Source organism: Mesoplodon mirus, assembly GCF_964341445.2.
Source record: "Mesoplodon mirus genome assembly, chromosome: 3".
NCBI classification, from domain to species: domain Eukaryota; kingdom Metazoa; phylum Chordata; class Mammalia; order Artiodactyla; family Ziphiidae; genus Mesoplodon; species Mesoplodon mirus.
This window is the reverse complement of record NC_138978.1, coordinates 18,365,717-18,384,109: the sequence shown is the minus strand read 5'-3', so window position 1 is coordinate 18,384,109 and position 18,393 is coordinate 18,365,717. Positions and strand designations below refer to the sequence as shown.

The 18,393-nt window shown below is 42.8% G+C and overlaps 1 protein-coding gene across 4 annotated transcripts in view; it reads right to left on the bottom strand.

Moving 5' to 3' along the window:
* The window catches only part of OTUD3 (OTU deubiquitinase 3), a 28,205-nt gene extending 10,263 nt beyond the window's left edge, over positions 1–17,942 (bottom strand). The window contains exons 1-4 of one of the 4 annotated variants that reach the window (XM_082613549.1): positions 17,479–17,942; positions 10,741–10,889; positions 5,400–5,512; positions 1,702–1,824 (exon numbers count right to left, since the gene is read on the bottom strand). In XM_082613549.1, coding sequence (XP_082469675.1) covers positions 1,702–1,824; positions 5,400–5,512; positions 10,741–10,889; positions 17,479–17,699 — 606 coding nt within the window. In that variant the 5' untranslated portion in view covers positions 17,700–17,942. The other 3 variants (XM_082613551.1, XM_082613550.1, XM_082613552.1) reach the window with 3 other exon arrangements.
* Positions 17,943–18,393: the final 451 nt, after the last annotated feature.

Here is an 18,393-nt window from a genome sequence, read left to right as displayed (position 1 = left end):
GAAGGACTAAAGTAAACTATGGGAGAATTCTTTTTAACCTCAGAGTGGGAAGAGCTTCCTAATCATGATCCAAAACCCAGAAGACATTTATATGTTGTCTTGAAAACTTGATAAATTTAGCCACATAAAAATTTAAAATTCCTTCAGAGCAAAGACAATATGGGAAAGAATAAAAAGACAAATGACAGACTGTGAAAAATTTGCAACTCATACCACAAATAGAGGCTAATTTCCCTAATACATAATGATCTCCTAAAAATCATTAAGAAAACTGAACAGGAAAAAAATGGACAAAAAACATGAATACAGTTCACACAAAAAAGTACAAAAGTAGGTTTTAAACACAAGAAAAGATGCATAAGCTCATTAATAAGAAAAATACAAATTAAAACTATGTTAAGAAAACTATTTTTTCCCGAACAGTGACACAGATTTAAAAACTTGATAACACATTGTGCTGGCGAAGGTGCAGAAGAGACACATATTGCAAGTGGGAGTGTAAACTGATTAAGACTTCTACAGAGGGCAACTTGGCAATAGCTACCAAAATTATAAATGCACACGTCCTCTGATGTAGTAAGAACCTTCTAGGAATTTATTCCACAAGTACACTCGCACATGTGTGAAAAGATATACATGTAAGGTACTGCATGTTGTTTGTAAAAGCAAAGTTTGAAAGCCATCTAAAAGTCCATCAAAGGGACTGTTCAAGCACATTATAATGCATCCATACACTAGAATGCTATGGAACCATTTAAAAAGATTTAGGAAGTTCCGTATGTACTGCTATGAATTAAACTCCGAGATATGTTCCACTCGAAAAGCATGGTGCACAACAGTATATAGAGGATGCTACAATTGTGGATAGGAAGAATGTACTCCAGCAAAAGTGAAATACATGCACATACTCACATATTTGCTTGATATGTAAAATATCTCTAGGTAATTTTATGATATGCTAATAACATTGGTTGCATCCAGAGAGGTAAACAAGGGTGAGAGAGTGACTTTTACTTTATTTTTTTAATTACAAAGAAAGTGTCTAATAATGTGAGGAAAGGCTTGTGAAATAATGTTAATGGCAAAAAAGCAGGAAACAAAGCTATACAAATACGAAAACAATAACAAAAATTGTTGATTCTGTGCATTTTGTATTTTCTTCTTTACTTTTTCTATAGTTTCCGAATTTTACATACAAAGCATGGATTAATTTTAAAACATACAAGTTATTTTAAATGTTTATATAAATTATATTCATGCAATCATAGCCGTCAGCTGTTAGGGAAAGCAAAAGAACAATAATTTTATCTGCTGCTCTCACCTGAACTAACAAAATTAAAAAAAAAAAATCAAGCCCAGAGATTCTTTTTTGGGGGGAGGGGCGGGTATGCAGGCCTCTCACTGTTGTGGCCTCTCCCGTTGCCGAGAACAGGCTCCGGACGCACAGGCTCAGCGGCCATGGCTCACGGGCCCAGCCGCTCCGCGGCATGTGGGATCCTCCCGGACCAGGGCACAAACCCGTGTCCCCTGCATCGGCAGGCGGACTCTCAACCACTGCGCCACCAGGGAAGCCCCAAGCCCAGAGATTCTTAAAGGCAACTTTCTATTAAAACATCACTGGTTTTTAGCTCCAGGGCACACAGCTCTTGACCTGGTTCCTGCAGGGCTGAGAACAGAGAAGAAAATGGAGGCTTCACTCACATCGGTCTGGAGGTGCGCGGGCGCTTCTGAGTTGTCATTGACCCTCCGAACGCTGTCATAGTGCTCTCCGTACCGGTACGCGATGTGTAACTCCTGCACGTTGCTCTTATCCGTACCACGAATCTGCGGGCAAAGGAAGGGGAGATGCCAGCGCAGATCTGCACAGTGTCCACTTCAGAAGAGAAACGCCACCTGCTTGCCCAGGAAGCCCAGTCAACAGGCTCTATATAGAAGGAATTGGGAATATGACTGCGATACGTCCTAAGCAATTTCTGAATTATCTTTCTTCCGCTCATGTATATATGATTCATTGTGCTTTAATATGCAACTGTATGGATGGAAATCCATACAAAAATGCATATTCAAAAGCCACGGGCAGATTTACCATGAAGTTAAGTGAGCTTCAGTTTCAGGAGTGTTAGCACCTCTCAGCCCCTCAAATGCACAGGTCCCTTCCAAGAGGGAAGGCCCAGGGGCAGAGGCAGCTTTGTTGGGCTTGAAACTCCAACGATGTGGGACCCTCTTTGAGAAAAAGAATATCAAAGTACATGTATAAAATTGCTAGGACTCCTCCCAAGACCTTGAAGGGGGGCCCATAAAAAGGAAGGACCTGACACTTATGCTTCACTAGCTTCACAGTAAATCCACACTGTTCTTAAAACAAAAATAGCATTTTTCATCAAACACATACTGAGAAACATTAACAACAAACTCAAAACATCCCACTTGTATCAATTTCAAAATAAAATTGTACACAGTCAGGCAGTACTACTGCACTGCACAACCTGGAGGCACTACTCACAAGGTGTTTTGTGTGACTGGTGCCCCTGCAGCACAATCCAACCAGAATGGTGCTCCCTGGAGTCATGCAATACAGACGCCCCGAAGTGGAGCCTGGGCATCCCCCCCAAACCACCAACTCTACAGAAACTCTACAGTAATTCTGAATCTGTCCTTTAGAAAGCCCAGTAACTGTCTACTTGTTACCCAAAATATCAGCACCTCCTTCTTGTTTTTGCTGAAAGTCACAGGCAGTAAGATACTATTATTAATTTAAACAATATCTGTGGTCTAAACGCACAGCAAAACCATGGAACAAACAGGAACTACACAGGTTTAGAAGTCAGAATCGAGCCAAGTTTTCTCCAGGTAGAATATCTAGGTCTCAAAGGGCAGAGGGTATGGTTTTGACACATGCAAAATAGAGAGAGCACCATTCATCTCCCAGGAAGATTACTGGAAAGGAAATTAGTTGATCAGAATCTCTGAATGACATAATCCCTAAAGCACTTATATATTTAAATAATAATAACACTATATATGCATTATGAATAAGAAAAAATAACTTGAGGAACAGTCACCAAATTGTGATGCTCATGGAGAGGGAGATCACAGAGGACTTTCATTTTCTAAGTCACACGTGTCTATATTGTTTACAGAAGCATATATTTCATTTGTAGCCAGAAAAAAAAATGTACGTTGTGAGTATAAACCTCCTTATTAACGTAAGAGCTCTTACCCATGACAGTAGCAACCAATTCGGTTTCGATTCTCAAATTTTATAAGGTGCTTCACTGGGGTGGGGAGAGACGGGGAAAACCTAGTAGACAATTCCAGTATACAGGAAATGTATTTATTTTAAAAACATATCCTCTGAATGTTTAGCGAGAGGACCCTACAGAAATAAACGTATTTGAAAAAAAAATCTAGTTATGCAGAATTATCTTCCACAACTACTTAGATAATTAAGAAACTTTAAAAACGGTTATCAAAGGAGGAAGAGGCAACCTACAGTTACTGAGTTGGCCCTGGGTATATTCCTTCAAGAAGAGGATCATTATGCTGTATATTCCAATGATTTTGATGACTTCTGCTAAGCAGTAAAGATTTCAAGACAAAAAATTGGGACAACGAGAGAGGTAACCAGTCTTCTTGGCTCAAAGACATCCTTAGAAAGAGAGAGGCTCACGAAAAACACGATAGCTCTCCCCGGTGTCAGTACACGTGACAACACTACCCCAAAGAACAGCATGTACAGATATTGTTTCCCATCCTGCTCACTGTATCCCTGTAACGTAAAGTCCTTACCAACCTATGGAGTATCTAATTTATTTTGCTGTAGTGTAATTTTTGTTAAAAGGACATTATGCCAGACACAAAAAGCTATATACTGCCATCTATATGACATTCTGCAAAGGCAAAAACTGTAAGAGACAAATCAGATTAGTGGTTACAAGAATCTGGGAGTGGGGGGAGGGGACCAGTGACTGCAAAGGGGCAGGAGGTAACTTTTTGGGGTGGTGGAAATATACTGTATATTGATAGTGGTGGTATTTACATGACTATGTTTGTCAAAACACATAGAACTATACACCAGAGAATGGTGAATTTTGCTACATGTAAATTATATCTCTATAAATGACTTTATTTTTAATGAGCAAAGGCTAAGCAAAGGAATAAGCAACTTACAAAGAAATATATATGCAGGTGGTACAGGAAACCAAGGAGGAAAAAAGGCCAGTTGCCTTGATAATAATATAATATATAGGGATACACAGTGTGTGTATACATACACGTATGGATGTGTCTATGTGTGTGTAGACTTGCTTAAAACGTGTGACACTGTGACAGTCTCTTCCCAGTCATACATGAATGATTTTATAGTTAAGAGTGTGTGTGAATAACAGGGATACATACTAAAGTGTTAATAGTCATTATCTCTGGGAGAGTATGATGACTCCTAGTGATTTTTATTTGCCTTTTTTTATTTGCCTTCAATGGGCTTTTCTGAATTTTGAAATTGTTCTATAATCATTGTTTTACTTTCTAATTAAAAAAACAAAGTTAGAAATGGGGGAGTAGTGGAGCAGGGGAGAGAGGAAGACTGATAGGAACCACCTGACCAGCCTCCAGGAGCTGAGCCACAAAGTGAAAAGCGCTCTGAGTGCAAGGAGGACGAGCAACGGGTGGTAGTCTGTGTACAGTTTCACCCCGGCCTCTGACCTTCCGTACTCCAGAATGTTTGGTTTGATGGACTGTTTGGGAGACTAGGGTACTTTAGAATAGAATACCAAAGGTAAAGGAGGGGAAGGAAGGCCTAAGCGACTCAGCAGCAGCGTGCTCTGCCATCCCACAGCACAAACGCAACATTTGTTGTAAAATCTTACTTGCTGTAGAAAAACCATTGGAACCGCTATGTATAGCCGGGCAGGGCACAGAAATAGAGCTTGACACCCTAGGCCATGAAATAAATTTTGTTGTTCAGAAATTCTTTTTAGCAACAGCTATTATAGTGAATTTGGTCTTTGTTTTCCTCCATCTAAAAAACAAAAACATATACATGGAACAGGTATATTTCAAACTAGAATATGTATGCAAATCCTTTAAATTCTCATTGAGATATTTTTACAAAATTATCTAAGTTATTTCCACAGGAGGCTCTCCACCCCAAACTACCCAATTAACTGACTGCTGAGTAACATTTCTGGCATTTTAAAGGTTTTTGAATTATACTTGACTCCATTTGTAATGCAGGGTTTAATTCCAAGCCACCACAAGCTTCCCATCTTGGGTTAGGCTCACAGTCCAAGTTACCCTGCATAGTTCAATATCATAAGTCAAGTCCCATCATCTGAGGACATCCCCAAAGCTAATTTATAAACAAGAGCTTAACATAAATTCCTGAATAGGTGACCTACCTGCCACAAAGGGGCATTAAGTTGATGAATCACCACATTCAATTGATGATTTCTTGCGAAGGCTACAATTGCATCATTGCCAGCAAATGTTCCAGGCTTTGCCAAACTGGCCACTGCATGGAAAGAGAGAAAGAAAAATGAAGTCTTTACCACAGAAAAATCCAAATGCAAACATGCTTTGGTATAATTTAGTTCTAAATAATGAGAAACGGTGAACATACCTGAAAAAGTCCATTAGCTTTGTCAGTCTACGAATTGAAGCTGGTTAAACAGTACATAGACTGCTACTCAGAAGGGTACCAATCACTCATAAAGAAAGGATTCATTTATTCACTCCTTCAATAGATATTTTCTGAATGCTTCCTAAATGCCTAACTCTATGAGAGACATTGGAAATGTGACAATAACCATAACAGTTTGCAGTAATGATGCTTATTATGTGTCAAGCACCGCTTACTCACGTCTCATATTCTTTCAGATTTTATTAATTTCTTCTCACAAGTCACTTTTTTTCACGTTTTTATTGGAGTATAATTGCTCTACAATGGTGTGTTAGTTTCAGTTATACATATACGTATGTTCCCACATCTCTTCCCTCTTGCGTCTCCCTCCCTCCCACCCTCCCTAGGTGGTCACAAAGCACAGAGCTGATCTCCCTGTGCTATGCGACTGCTTCCCACTAGCTATCTATTTTACATTTGGTAGTGTATATATGTTCCTTTATACACTACCACTCTCTCACTTTTTCCCAGCTTACCCTTCCCACTCCCCATGTCCTCAAGTCCATTCTCTAGTAGGTCTGTGTCTTTATTCCCATCTTGCCCCTAGGTTCTTCATGACATTTTTTTTTAGATTCCATACATATGTGTTAGCATGCGGCTTTTGTTTTTCTCTTTCCAACTTACTTCACTCTGTATGACAGACTCTAGGTCCATCCACCTCACTACAAATAACTCAATTTCGTTTCTTTTTATGGCTGAGTAATATTCCATTGTATATATGTGCCACATCTTCTTTATCCATTCATCTGTCGATGGACACTTATGTGGCTTCCATGTCCTGGCTATTGTAAATAGAGCTGCAATGAACACTGTGGTACATGACTCTTTTTGAATTATGGTTTCCTCAGGGTATATGCCCAGTAGTGGGATTGTTGGGTCGTATGGTAGTTCTATTTTTAGTTTTTTTTTTTTGTTTTTTTTGCGGTACGCGGGCCTCTCACTGCTGTGGCCTCTCCCGTTGTGGAGCACAGGCTCCGGACGTGCAGGCTCAGCGGCCATGGCTCACGGGCCCAGCCGCTCCTCGGCATGTGGGATCTTCCCAGACCGGGGCACAAACCCGTGTCCCCTGCGTCGGCAGGCGGATTCTCAACCACTGCGCCACAAGGGAAGCCCTATTTTTAGTTTTTTAAGGAACCTCCATACTGTTCTCCATAGTGGCTGTAACAATTTACATTCCCACTAACTCACAAATCACTTTTAATCCTCAAAACAATCTCCTGAAAAAAGGTATTATCATGTACACTATCTTATAGATGAGGAAACCAAGGCACAGAGTAGTTTGCAACGGTGTCCAAGGTCACGAGCCCGAGCTGAGCTTCACCCCAGGCATCCTGACTCCAAGACCTTGGCTCCTGGCCACTCCATTATACAGCCTGTCACAGTTTGCCCTCAAGGAGTTTATAACCAGTGGGGAACAAACAACAAGAAAATGGACACTGCTGATGTGTAGGTGCTTTAAGAAAGAAACATGTAGTAAAGAACGTGGCCTTACCCAAAGAGAGTTCTGGCCTTTACCCCCTGCTCCTGGGAGAGAACCCCTAAACCCTTGGGATTTCCCAAGCGATAGGGGTGTCTTTGTTATTCACGGTAGGCCCCTCAGCCTCAGCTGACAGCTGATGCTAAGTTTATGCATGAGGCGACTCATGGTGGACCTCTCTGGCCATGTGATATTAGAAAGACCTTGGGGGACTGGGGAGCTGGAGACTGAGTTGAACCACTTAGGCAATCAATCAATAACATCTACATAATGAAGCCCTAATAAAAATTCTGGACACTGAAGTTTGGGTGAGGGTCCCTGGTTGCCAATATTCTTTGTATAATGTGTAACCTTCCCAGATTCTACCATTTGGCTAATTTTGATCTGTATTCTTTCCTGGTAACACACTACAACTGTGAGTGTAACAGCCTTCAGTGAGTTCTCTGAGTCTTTCTAGCAAATTATCAAACCTGAGAGTGGTTCTGGGAAACCACAAACTTGCAGCTGGTGTCAGAAGTCAGGGAAGTCTTGTGTAAGACTGTGTCCTTAAACCTTGCAGGTTGGCTAACTCCAGGTGGGGAACATAAGCCAGTCGGACCAGTGGGGAGGGGAGGTAAGGTGTACCAGATAAGCTTCTCAGCTGAGACAACTACGCTGCTTCCCAAAGGGCAGGTAAAAGACAGACAGACATAAGAGGAATGGATGAGGTTCCAAGCAGAAGTGAGAAAGAGAGCATGATGAGCTTGTGGACTACACAGTATTGGCAGGGACTCAGAATGCTGAGATGGCAGGGTGGGGAAGCAAGAAAATATACTGGGAAATGACAAGAGAAGAGGGTAGGGAAAGAAGAAAATCACAGATCATAAAGGGCTAAAGAGTTGGTCCTTTCCTGAGGTCAACGGGGAGCTGCCAACAGGTGTTAGACAGGGGAAGACCTATTCAATGTCCATTTAGATCACCACTCTGGCTGCAATGTGGAAAACAAACTGAAGGGGTCAGGAGGCAAAGAGTATTGAAGAAATCTAGGCAAATGGCCAAAGAGGCCTGATTCTATGAGACAGTAGAATGAGAAAAAAAACACTGAGGTAAAAGTGACAAGGCTTAATGAATGACTGGGTATGAGGAGGGAGGGAGAGAAGCCATTTAGAACATTCAGGTTTCTGATCTGGGTATCTGTTTAGCTAGGGAAAAGATGATGCCGATTCTCCAAAGCCACGGTCTAAAGGAAAGAAAGAATCCTAAAGACACAGCCAGATGCAAGGGTAACCAGGTCCTGAAGAGTTAAGTGAGCCATTCAATGATTCAGTCAACAAATATGAGTGCCTACCACGTGCCAGCCATTGCCACAGTGGGGAAAAGACACGGTCCCTGCCCTCAAGAATCTCACAGTATAACAAGGTAGACATTAAAAACATAACTATAAGAGTGATAAATGTAACAAGTCTAGTCTTCAACTGACACACAAGTAGAATGTGCAGACTTCTAGGTTTCTTTTCCCTTCTGCTATGGCAGTCAGAGTCACTTCCCACTTCTATGATACTCAAACTCTTATAAAGTACCAACCAACCATCAGGCATGCACAGCAACATTTCATGAAAACACCTTCCCACCATACGCCTAGGGTCCTGCCATACCCCAAATCTACCACTGAAGATGTTCAAAGTGGAATTTCAAGTCACAAACTAAAAACTCTCTTCACCTAAAATATTTTAATTGGATCAATGACACAACTCATTTTATATGGCATTAAACGCCCAAACTTGCTCCATATACCCACATTTAATTTGTAAACTGCTGACCATCTGATGAACTGGTGTCTGCTAAACAAAAAGTGACCCAGGAAGAGGACCATCAGAACTCCGTGACTATGACTAGAATAAACTAATCGCTAGGAGTTTTGCTACTGTTTCTCTTTTGCTGCTTGTGCCTAATGAATGAGTTCTTTCCCAGTGAGGAAAGAGAAAGGCTTTGGGATCACAGATAGCTTCCCTCCCAAATGTCTTCCTCCTGCTGCCCTCTAGCTTATTCACAGTACAGCAACTTGGTCTTTCCCCAGGCAGAAACTTCAGAATCTCCTTTGTCTCCCCCACCCCTCCCCTCCCCCCATCACCTCCCCAGTCCTGTCAATTATACTGCCAAACTGTGTCCCGGTCTGGACGCCACTCATCATCCCCAGTAGCTGCCTTGGTGGAGACACTCTTATGCTTTCATCTGGCCAACGTGCAGAGCTCTCTAACTCATCTCCCTTCTCAGTCTCTCTCCCCATCCTCTCCTGACATGGTTCCCAGAGTTTGCGCTCTAAAACGCAGAATGATTCTCTTTCCTGATAAGAGACAGACAAGACTGTGAGACCTGTAATGAAAATGTTATTTGTAAAACATAAATATATCAGCACCCAGCAGAGCAGATTCTCACTAAATATCTGTCAAAAATCAAAGCTTAAAAGCTAGTATTTTCTTACTAGCTTTGAGCCTATTAAGGAACTAATTTAAGTCACTAACTGACTTGCCTCAAAGAAACCAGGTTGTGTTTGGGTTTGGGGGGAAAAATTTAAACGACTTTATTGATTTTTCTGATTATAAAAGTAATGCATGATGATTTAAAAATCAGAAAAATCGGGCCTCCCTGGTGGCGCAGTGGTTGAGAGTCCGCCTGCCGATGCAGGGGATACGGGTTCGTGCCCCGGTCTGGGAGGATCCCATATACCGCGGAGCGGCTGGGCCCGTGAGCCATGGCCGCTGGGCCTGCGCATCCGGAGCCTGTGCTCCGCAACGGGAGAGGCCACAACAGTGAGAGGCCCGCATACCGCAAAAAAAATAAAAATAAAAAAAAAAAATAAAAATAAAAATCAGAAAAATCTACAGAAGATAATTTAAATACTCATAGTCCCATCATCCCCAGATGGCTGACACTTATTAAGAACTTATTTTAATTGTATTAACTAATTTAACCTTTACCAAAAACCCCTATAAATTAGGTCCTATTATTATCTCCCCTTAACAAAAGTTGTTGAAAGAGTGAGTGGTTTCTGAAAAATAAACGGAGCCAGGAATTAACCATAAAATGTTAGTATCTTTCCAGACTTCTGTGTGCATACACCTTTTAAAAATAGGATCAATCTATACACACTAGTTTATAACCTGCTTCCCCCCTCCCTCCCCACCACTAAATAAGAAGTCACGAATAGCTTTTCAGGTTAATTAACATCAACATTTTCTTTTTCAGACTTTACTTATTTATTTATTTGTTATTGGGGCCACACCACACAGCTTGGGGGATCTTAGTTCCCCAACCAGGGATCGAACCCGCACCCTCGGCAGTGAAAGCATGGAGCCCTAACCGTTGGACCACCAGGGAATTCCCAACATCATCATTTTTATTAATGACATCTACATCTAAACCTAATGATTCCCAACTGCCTAGCACGCTGCCTATTATGGAGCAGACAAATAAATACTTGTTGAATAAATGAATGCCATAATTTATGTAATCAAACCCCTAGCTGGGAGGGTAGGGGATGCTGATGGATTTAATTACCCAATGCATTACTCCTGGAGGATCCAGTGTCCCACGGTGAACCTACCATGTTTCTCAAAAGGAATGTCATCTTCTACAAAGGGTTCAAAATCTTCTCGCTGCTTTATCATGTAGTCCACTGTCTCTTGTCGGTGCTTGAGGTGATTTCGTGAGTGTCCCTCCAACTGATCACCAAGAGCTCTGAATAGGCAATTGCTATCAAAACAAAACGCTGGTCAAGACCTTCTAAAAATGAACTTAGTTCATCTAAAACAATGATGCTTCATGCTAGGCCATCCATGGAAATCTTTCACACAGAAAAGAGATAAAGCCTCAACTCTGACTGTCCAGGTTCCTCCCAGATACCAGACGGGAGAGCACTAGGGAAGATATTCAATCACATTACCTTTTTGAGAGGCATCAAATAAGAATCCTATTCCCCACTTACCAGCTGGCTGACTCAGGAGAGATACTGAACTTCTCTGTACCTTCGCTGCTTCAACAAGTGAAGTTTGGGGATACACTAACCACCTGAAGACAGGGTCCAGACACTACAGGCCATTCCACACCTAAGGGCTATGACTCCCAGATCCCCTTCCAAAATAATAAATCACATCTACTGCCTCTTTTCTGAAACGCTTTCACTATGGCTGCTCAGCTATTCACCTAACAAGTACCAAAAAGATAGCAATTTGTCAAGCTCCCAGTAGAAACAACTGAACTGAACATCCTGTTTGAGTCCTAAGGACACAGTGGGGAAAGCTGTGGGAAGAAGAGCACCTGGACAACACACAGGCATGGTTCACAAGGACACTCTCCCTCCTGGGCTCATCACCTCTCACCCAAGGAGCCACAATGCTGTTCTTATTCCTGCCAAATGAAAACTCTCCAAGTTTTCTTTCTGTTTTGTTTCTAAAATTAAAATGCTGGTAATAAATTGTAAGAGTTATCTTTACTTTCAAACTCCTTAAAGGCTTCTAAAATTCCAAACTATACCACAAACACAGAGCCCAGATACACAGAGACTGAAACAAGACAAACACAATCTGGTATCTTCAAAACTAAGGAAATAGCCATTCCGAAGCCAAACAGTTGTCCACTTTCACACCAAACTGTTTACTCTTCCAAATGAAAACCTACGATATTCTAATTCCAAAATATAAACTCATCACACTTCTGGAAGGACTTCAAACCTAAATGTATAGGTGACGGAGGTTTTCTGTTTTTCAACTCAGGAAAGTGAGTTTTCAACAGCAAGTTATAGAGAGGTAGGAATCTCTTCAAACATATAAGGAGATATATATTTTTGTTTGTTTGTTTGTTTGTTTTGGTGGGGTGAAGGGGAGAATTTAGAGAACAGATTCTACAAACTAGAATCCAAGAAACCCTGCATCAATCTGGGGCAACATTCTAGAAGGGACTGGAACATAACAGTTCTATACACTAGAATGAGGGGTCTGTTGCTAAAATCTAACAATGGCGGTCTTTTTCCAACCACAGGAATAAAGTAAGCTAATGGATAAGATGTTCTCAATTTTAAGCTTCTCTCTCAAACTTTTCTTAAAACTTTAACATCTGCCACCACTAGTTTATTCTTGAATCCAGTTTAAAAGAAGGCATGATTTGGTGCGAAATTACATATTTAGTTGCTTTACATTTGATATCTCAAAACTCATGGTGTTCTACGGAAAATAACATGCGTTCCATGAACTTTCAGCAACAGAGGCAAATGTTCTCCACATAAGCCAAAAAAGTAGGTATCAAACTGTATATACTGCATGAGTGCAAGCATGTTCATCTGTATACTATATACACAGATGTAGAAACACATACAAATGTACGCAAAGAAAAAGCACTGAAACCATCACTTAAACAGCTCTTACAATGTGCCAGGGACTGTTCCAAACACTTTATATGTATTAAATGTGTTTAGTCCTTACAACTCTATGAGATGGGCACTATTACTATCCCCCTAAGGTAACTTGCCCAAGGTCACAAAATCAGTAGGTGGTGGACCCAGGATTCAATCCCAGGCACCAAAATGTTAGTAACAGTTATCCCTGGGGAGTGGAATTAGGATTATTTGTTAAACTTAGTTTGATATACTTTTCTATATTTACCAAACTTTCCTTGAGCTCACTAAAAACAAGTAGTCAAAATGAAAAATCAAGATAGACAAATCACTTCCTTTTCTGACAGAGTTACAAGATAGTAGCACATGCAATGTGAACAAACTCTACAAAACAACCTAGGTTCCCTTAGGGAGCCCAGCAAGAGCACTCACGATCCTCATGAGAACAGTGCAGCCAGTGCCCAAAGGGCCTCTAGGAGATCCCGGCTGTTTCCGGAGTCCACACCCTCACCCAATACACTACAGCAGGGCTTCTCACCGCCCCCACACACTGCTGGCATTCTGGAATAATCCTTTGTCCTGTGCACTGGAAGATGTTTAGGAGCATCCCTGGCCTCTACCCACTAGATGCCAGTTAACAGCACTACCACCACGTTCCCGCCAGTTGTAACAGCCAAAAATATCTCCAGCCATTGTCAAATGTTCCCTTGGGGGAAAAATCATGCCCACTTCAGAACCACTGCACTATAGGGATATATGTAAAGTCTTGCATTTGAGTCCACAAAAATAACCAATTACATTAATTAAGGGTTTTGGGTGGTCAGTAATTTAGCATGAGACAATACTGCAATGTTAGACATTTTTAAAAAAATGACTGGGCTCTTAGGCTGCAGTAATGGCAGTAAGTATGCAGAGAAGTCGGGGGAGAGGGGGTCAGATTTTCTTCTGTCCTTTGAGGTCAGACCCCAGCTAAAGTACTGTATATGATTCTAGTTACTACATTTTAAGATAGGTTCAGATGAGTTGATGTGGCTTTAAACTAAATAATATGAGGAACATAAACAACGAGTGACTTCTAGCCTAAAGAAAGCTCAGGGGGACATGATAGCTGCCTCCAACTATTCGTCATGGTGAAAGGGACGTTATCCTTGTACAGTAAAACTAAACTAAAACAAGGAAGCTACAGAGACATAGATTTTGACAAATAAAAGGTGATTTTATTTTAGGTCTATAGAGACAGACTGCACAGACTACGGATTTTGTACATTTCTATTGGCAAGCCTCAGGCATTGCCTACAATATGGTTACCAGCAACCACAGGTGATCACTAAGCACTTGAAATGTGGTTAATACAGACTGAGGTGTGCTGCAACTGTAAAAGACTTACACTTTTGAACATCATTTTAAAAACTCGTTTCATTTGACCTTTTTAATGTGGCTAACAGAAACATGTTTAATTATTGTACATATGTGGTTCCCATCTTATTTCTATCAGGAAGTGCTGGTCTCAATCACTGATTCTCAAAGTGTGACCCCTGACTAGCAACATCAGGATCACCTGAGAACTTGTTCAAAATGAAAATTCTGAGCCCCTAGCCCAACCCCAGCCCTACTGAGTCAGACACTCTGGGGTTGGGAGCCCAGCAACCTCTTCCCTCTGGGGGTTTAACTAGCCCTCCAGGTGATTCTGTTGTATGTTAAAGTGTTAGAAACACTAGTCTAGGATCTAGACTCTAAATCAGCAGTTCTCAATTATACTGCACATTAGAATCGCATGTGGACATTTTAAAAACTTATCCCTAACCAGGCCCCACTGCCTGAGATTCTGGTGTGGCTGATCTAAGGGAGTGCCCAGGCGCCGTATTTCTTCCAAAGTTCCCCAAGTGATTCTATTGTGCCACCAAGGTTGAAAACCACTGAGCCAGACACAAAAGATGAGGCTGCTGTACAGGTGATGCAGGTACTAATGGATAATCAGACAAGATGACAAAGTGCGAACGCCCTTCTAGCACTAAGATCCTACGATTATAAAAATAAGGTAAAACTTTCAAAATAAAACAACCTGAGACAGAGACAAATGGCTAAAATTAGTGATTCTTTAACGCTTTAATATTGGAACACTACTAATTAGCAATGTACTTTGAGGCTACATTTAGGAAGATACAACTGGATATAGTTCAGAGACATGTTAATAGCGTACTGCCTAATCCAATTAGCGATTCTTTTCATGCTACATCCAATCATGTTTTTAAGGACAACACCAAGGTTAAAATATTTCTTGTTTTGAAACTGAATCCAATTTATGTCCACCCTCCAGATAACACAACAAATATGAAGGCGGGCCATGATGCATTACAAAAATCCATAAGTAGCTCCCTGATTAATCTATGCTACCTTGATTCGTTTCACGTAAAGGCTACCTTAGAGAACACCAGCTAATGTCTTCCCAAGTACCCGAAGGTTCCAGAATGCTACAAGTACCATACTGCCAACAATGAATACGCCTATATAGTGTGAGATGCTATCTCAGGCTACTCGATATTGTAATCAGACCAGAATGGAAAGACAGAAGAGTGGAGATTGTCAACTATTTTTTATTACCATAACTTTATATTTCACCAAGAGTACTCAATAATGTTAACAAATAAAAGAATCTGTTGATGCCCACTAACCTGTAACATACACAGGAAGCACCATCCACTGCACAGTGATAAAGCCTGTCATCACCATATCCAAAAGTACCACAATACTAAAGAGGGCTGAACAGTCCATGGCACCCATGGGAAGAATTTGTGAACAGAAAGGGGTTAGCTTCATGGAGCCCCCAAAGGAGAAATTATCATTATCATTTTATCTATCTAACATTGTCCAAAGAATAGGGACGTCAGAAGTGAGAGACATGAGCATTGCAGTCAAGCTGGCCTCTGCCTAGCCTCACTGCCACTGACTTCTACCCTTGTACCCTATACTCCTGTCATCCTAAACAACTTGCAGATGTCTCAAAAATAATGTGCTCCTGTGCCTTTACATGTATTACTCCTCAGCCTGGAATGGTCTCTTGGCATATTTTTATTGGATTTTTATTGGTCCTTCATGACCCAGTCTCCTCTGAAAGGCATCTAGCACACGGTAGGTTTTGATGAACATTCGATGAATGAACAAGGTTTCCCTGACCACTTCTGGGAGTGTTGGCAACTTCCTTCTCAATAGTACCACTATAATCGGTCACTGTTAAGAATATATCAACTTGCATTTTAATTATTTATATCATCTATTCTTAAAGTGTGGCCCAGTTTGGGAAGGGAGGGTATCTCTGAGAACCTTTCAGGGTATCCATGAGCCCAAAACTAAGATGTCATTTATCTTTTTCACTCTCATTCTCTCACAAGTGTACCGTGGAGTTTTCCAGAGGCTACCTGATATATGATATTCGATGTTATCACTCTGAAAGTTAATATAATGTGTGTTTGTGTATTATGTTTTTAATTTTTATTTTACTTTCTAATATAGTAAATATTGATACCTATAACCCACATAAACAAAAGCTCTTTGGAGTTCTCAGTAATTTTTAAGAGTGTAAAGGGATCCTAAGACCAAAATGTTTGAGACCTGCTGTTATGTCTCTCTCTTTCTAAGCTTGGACATTATCTTAGTCATCAATGTGTTCCCAGCATCTCTGTGCTGCAATTCCTGCTCATAAGCAATCTTCTGTTGAGTACTTCAGTTTCCTGGATACACTGCCAGTGGGAAGCCCATGCCCAGTACAGCAGACACAAGCAAACCAGTCATTTTCAAGGAAGAAGCAGACCCCAGCCCAATCCCACCGTAAAGTACTCAACTGGTATTTCGGTTTATAGAGCAACGTCTTGTGCTTGTGAGTTTGCTTAGGATAAATAAGGCCCTGAATATTTATTAACTGTATTTGACAAAAATCAAGGTACTAGGCTAAAGGCAAGACCCAGCAAAGCAAGCTTTTAACTGTAGCGACTCCACTAAGAAAATGCCTCTTTGAGGGGCCCTGCTGAGGGTCTAGTTGGCCTCCCTCTATGATATTCATTCATTCATTCAACAAAAATGCCCAAATGAAGGAACAAAAACAACCAGGCTGTTATTAATACTATCTCTTCAAGAGTGCCACACTCTGGCATCCAGACTCGCTTTTACCTACCCCTGCAATGGGGATGCTAACTGATCTCCTGCCCTCTCCCCTACCCTTTTTCTTCTTCCCTCCATGCTCCTGGATCCATATGCCCCTTCCTGAGGCCATTTTTCCTTCCCTTCGCCCATTCCCTCCCTCCCACCCCGTTTATCCCGTGTTCCCTAAAAAAGCTGTACACAGATTCCAGTCTAAACCCCAAGCAAACTTGGGTAAGCGCCATTGCTTACAGAGAAACTGAAGCCCATATAAGTAAGAATTAGAGAAGCTGCCTTCAGCTCAGTAAACAACAGGCCCTCACAGACCTAATTTCCCAAGCGTAAAAGGAGGGCAATATCCAACAGTAAGGACTCAAAGGAGGCCAAGCGTTATACCAAGTGGGGCTTACGCCTCTTTCTATTCGTCTGATGGTCATTACGACCGCTCTCCGTGCGGTCCTGCTCTTCGGCTGACTGGCTCCATCTCATTCGTTCAGGTCTCAGCTTAAATGTCACCTTCCAGGGGGGCCTTCCTGAGCACCGATCTAAAGGAGACCTGCTCCAGTATTCTCTCTCAGGACCCCTTTACAGTTTGCTTGGAGCCTTTGCCACGATTAGGGCAACTGGGGGATTACTCGAGCGTCTCGAGGGGAGGGGCCTGGCCGCCTCGCTCGCCGCCGGACCCCCTGCATTAGGAAACGGCTGGCTCGCAGCTGGCGCTCGGGGCCGCCCGATGAATGGATGGGCGAGAATCGGCGACGGTCGCCAAGCCCGGCGGGTCCCCCGGCGCCGCCCCCCGCGCTCCCGGGCCCGCCTCACCCGTCCCCCGGCACCTCCCGCAGCTTCAGCCCCAGGGCCTGCAGCTGATTGGCGAAGCTGACGAACTCCTCCTCGCAGCCGCCGCCGCCGCCGGGCTCCGGCCGGTTCCGCCGCTCCTTGGCCAGGGCCCGACGCGCCGCCCGCTCGTCCCGCTTGCGCTCAGCCTCGGCTTTCCGGCTGCCGCTGCCCGGCCGGCTCTTCGCCGCCTGCTTCCGGGACATGGCCTTGGCCCCGCGGCCCGCAGCGGCAGGAGGGAGAGCCGCAGGACCGCCGGGCGGCCGCCTCAAGTGCCCAGGAGGCGAAGCGGCGCAGGCTACGGAGCCCGGCAGCGGCTACACTGCCACCCACCCTGCGCCGGCGCAGGGGACCCAGGTCATGTGATGGAACCCCGCCCCTCCGCCCGGCTAGGCTGACAGGCGCCATAGAGAGCTCGCCTGGGAGAGCTAGAGGGGAACCCATCTTTGTTTGTTTCGCTCCTCCCCCTATCGGTGGGTGGTACTCCAAGTGAGCAGCCGGTGGGACCAGAGAGAACAAAGCAGGAAAAGGTCAAGGAGAGCCGGGGTAGTAAAGCGCATACACTTTATTTAATCCTGGCTTTCTCTGCTTCTCTACCTTCCCTCATAACTCAGGGGGAGGTAGCCCTTGTCCAAAACTGGCTCCTCTTGTAATCTTGATTCCACCGTAAGGTGACCAGCCCAGGTTTACCTGGACTAAGGGTTTTCCAAGGGTGCAGGACTTTCAGTTTTTAAACGGGGACAGCCCCAGGTAAACCAGGGTAGTTGGTAACCCTAATCCACGTCCACGTACCCTGGAAGCTAACTCCATCAATAATCCCCTCTCTCCTGCTGTAATCCCCTCTTCTCCCTCATCCTGGACCCTCTTTCTTAACTCTCTCTTCCCACAGTGATGCCACTG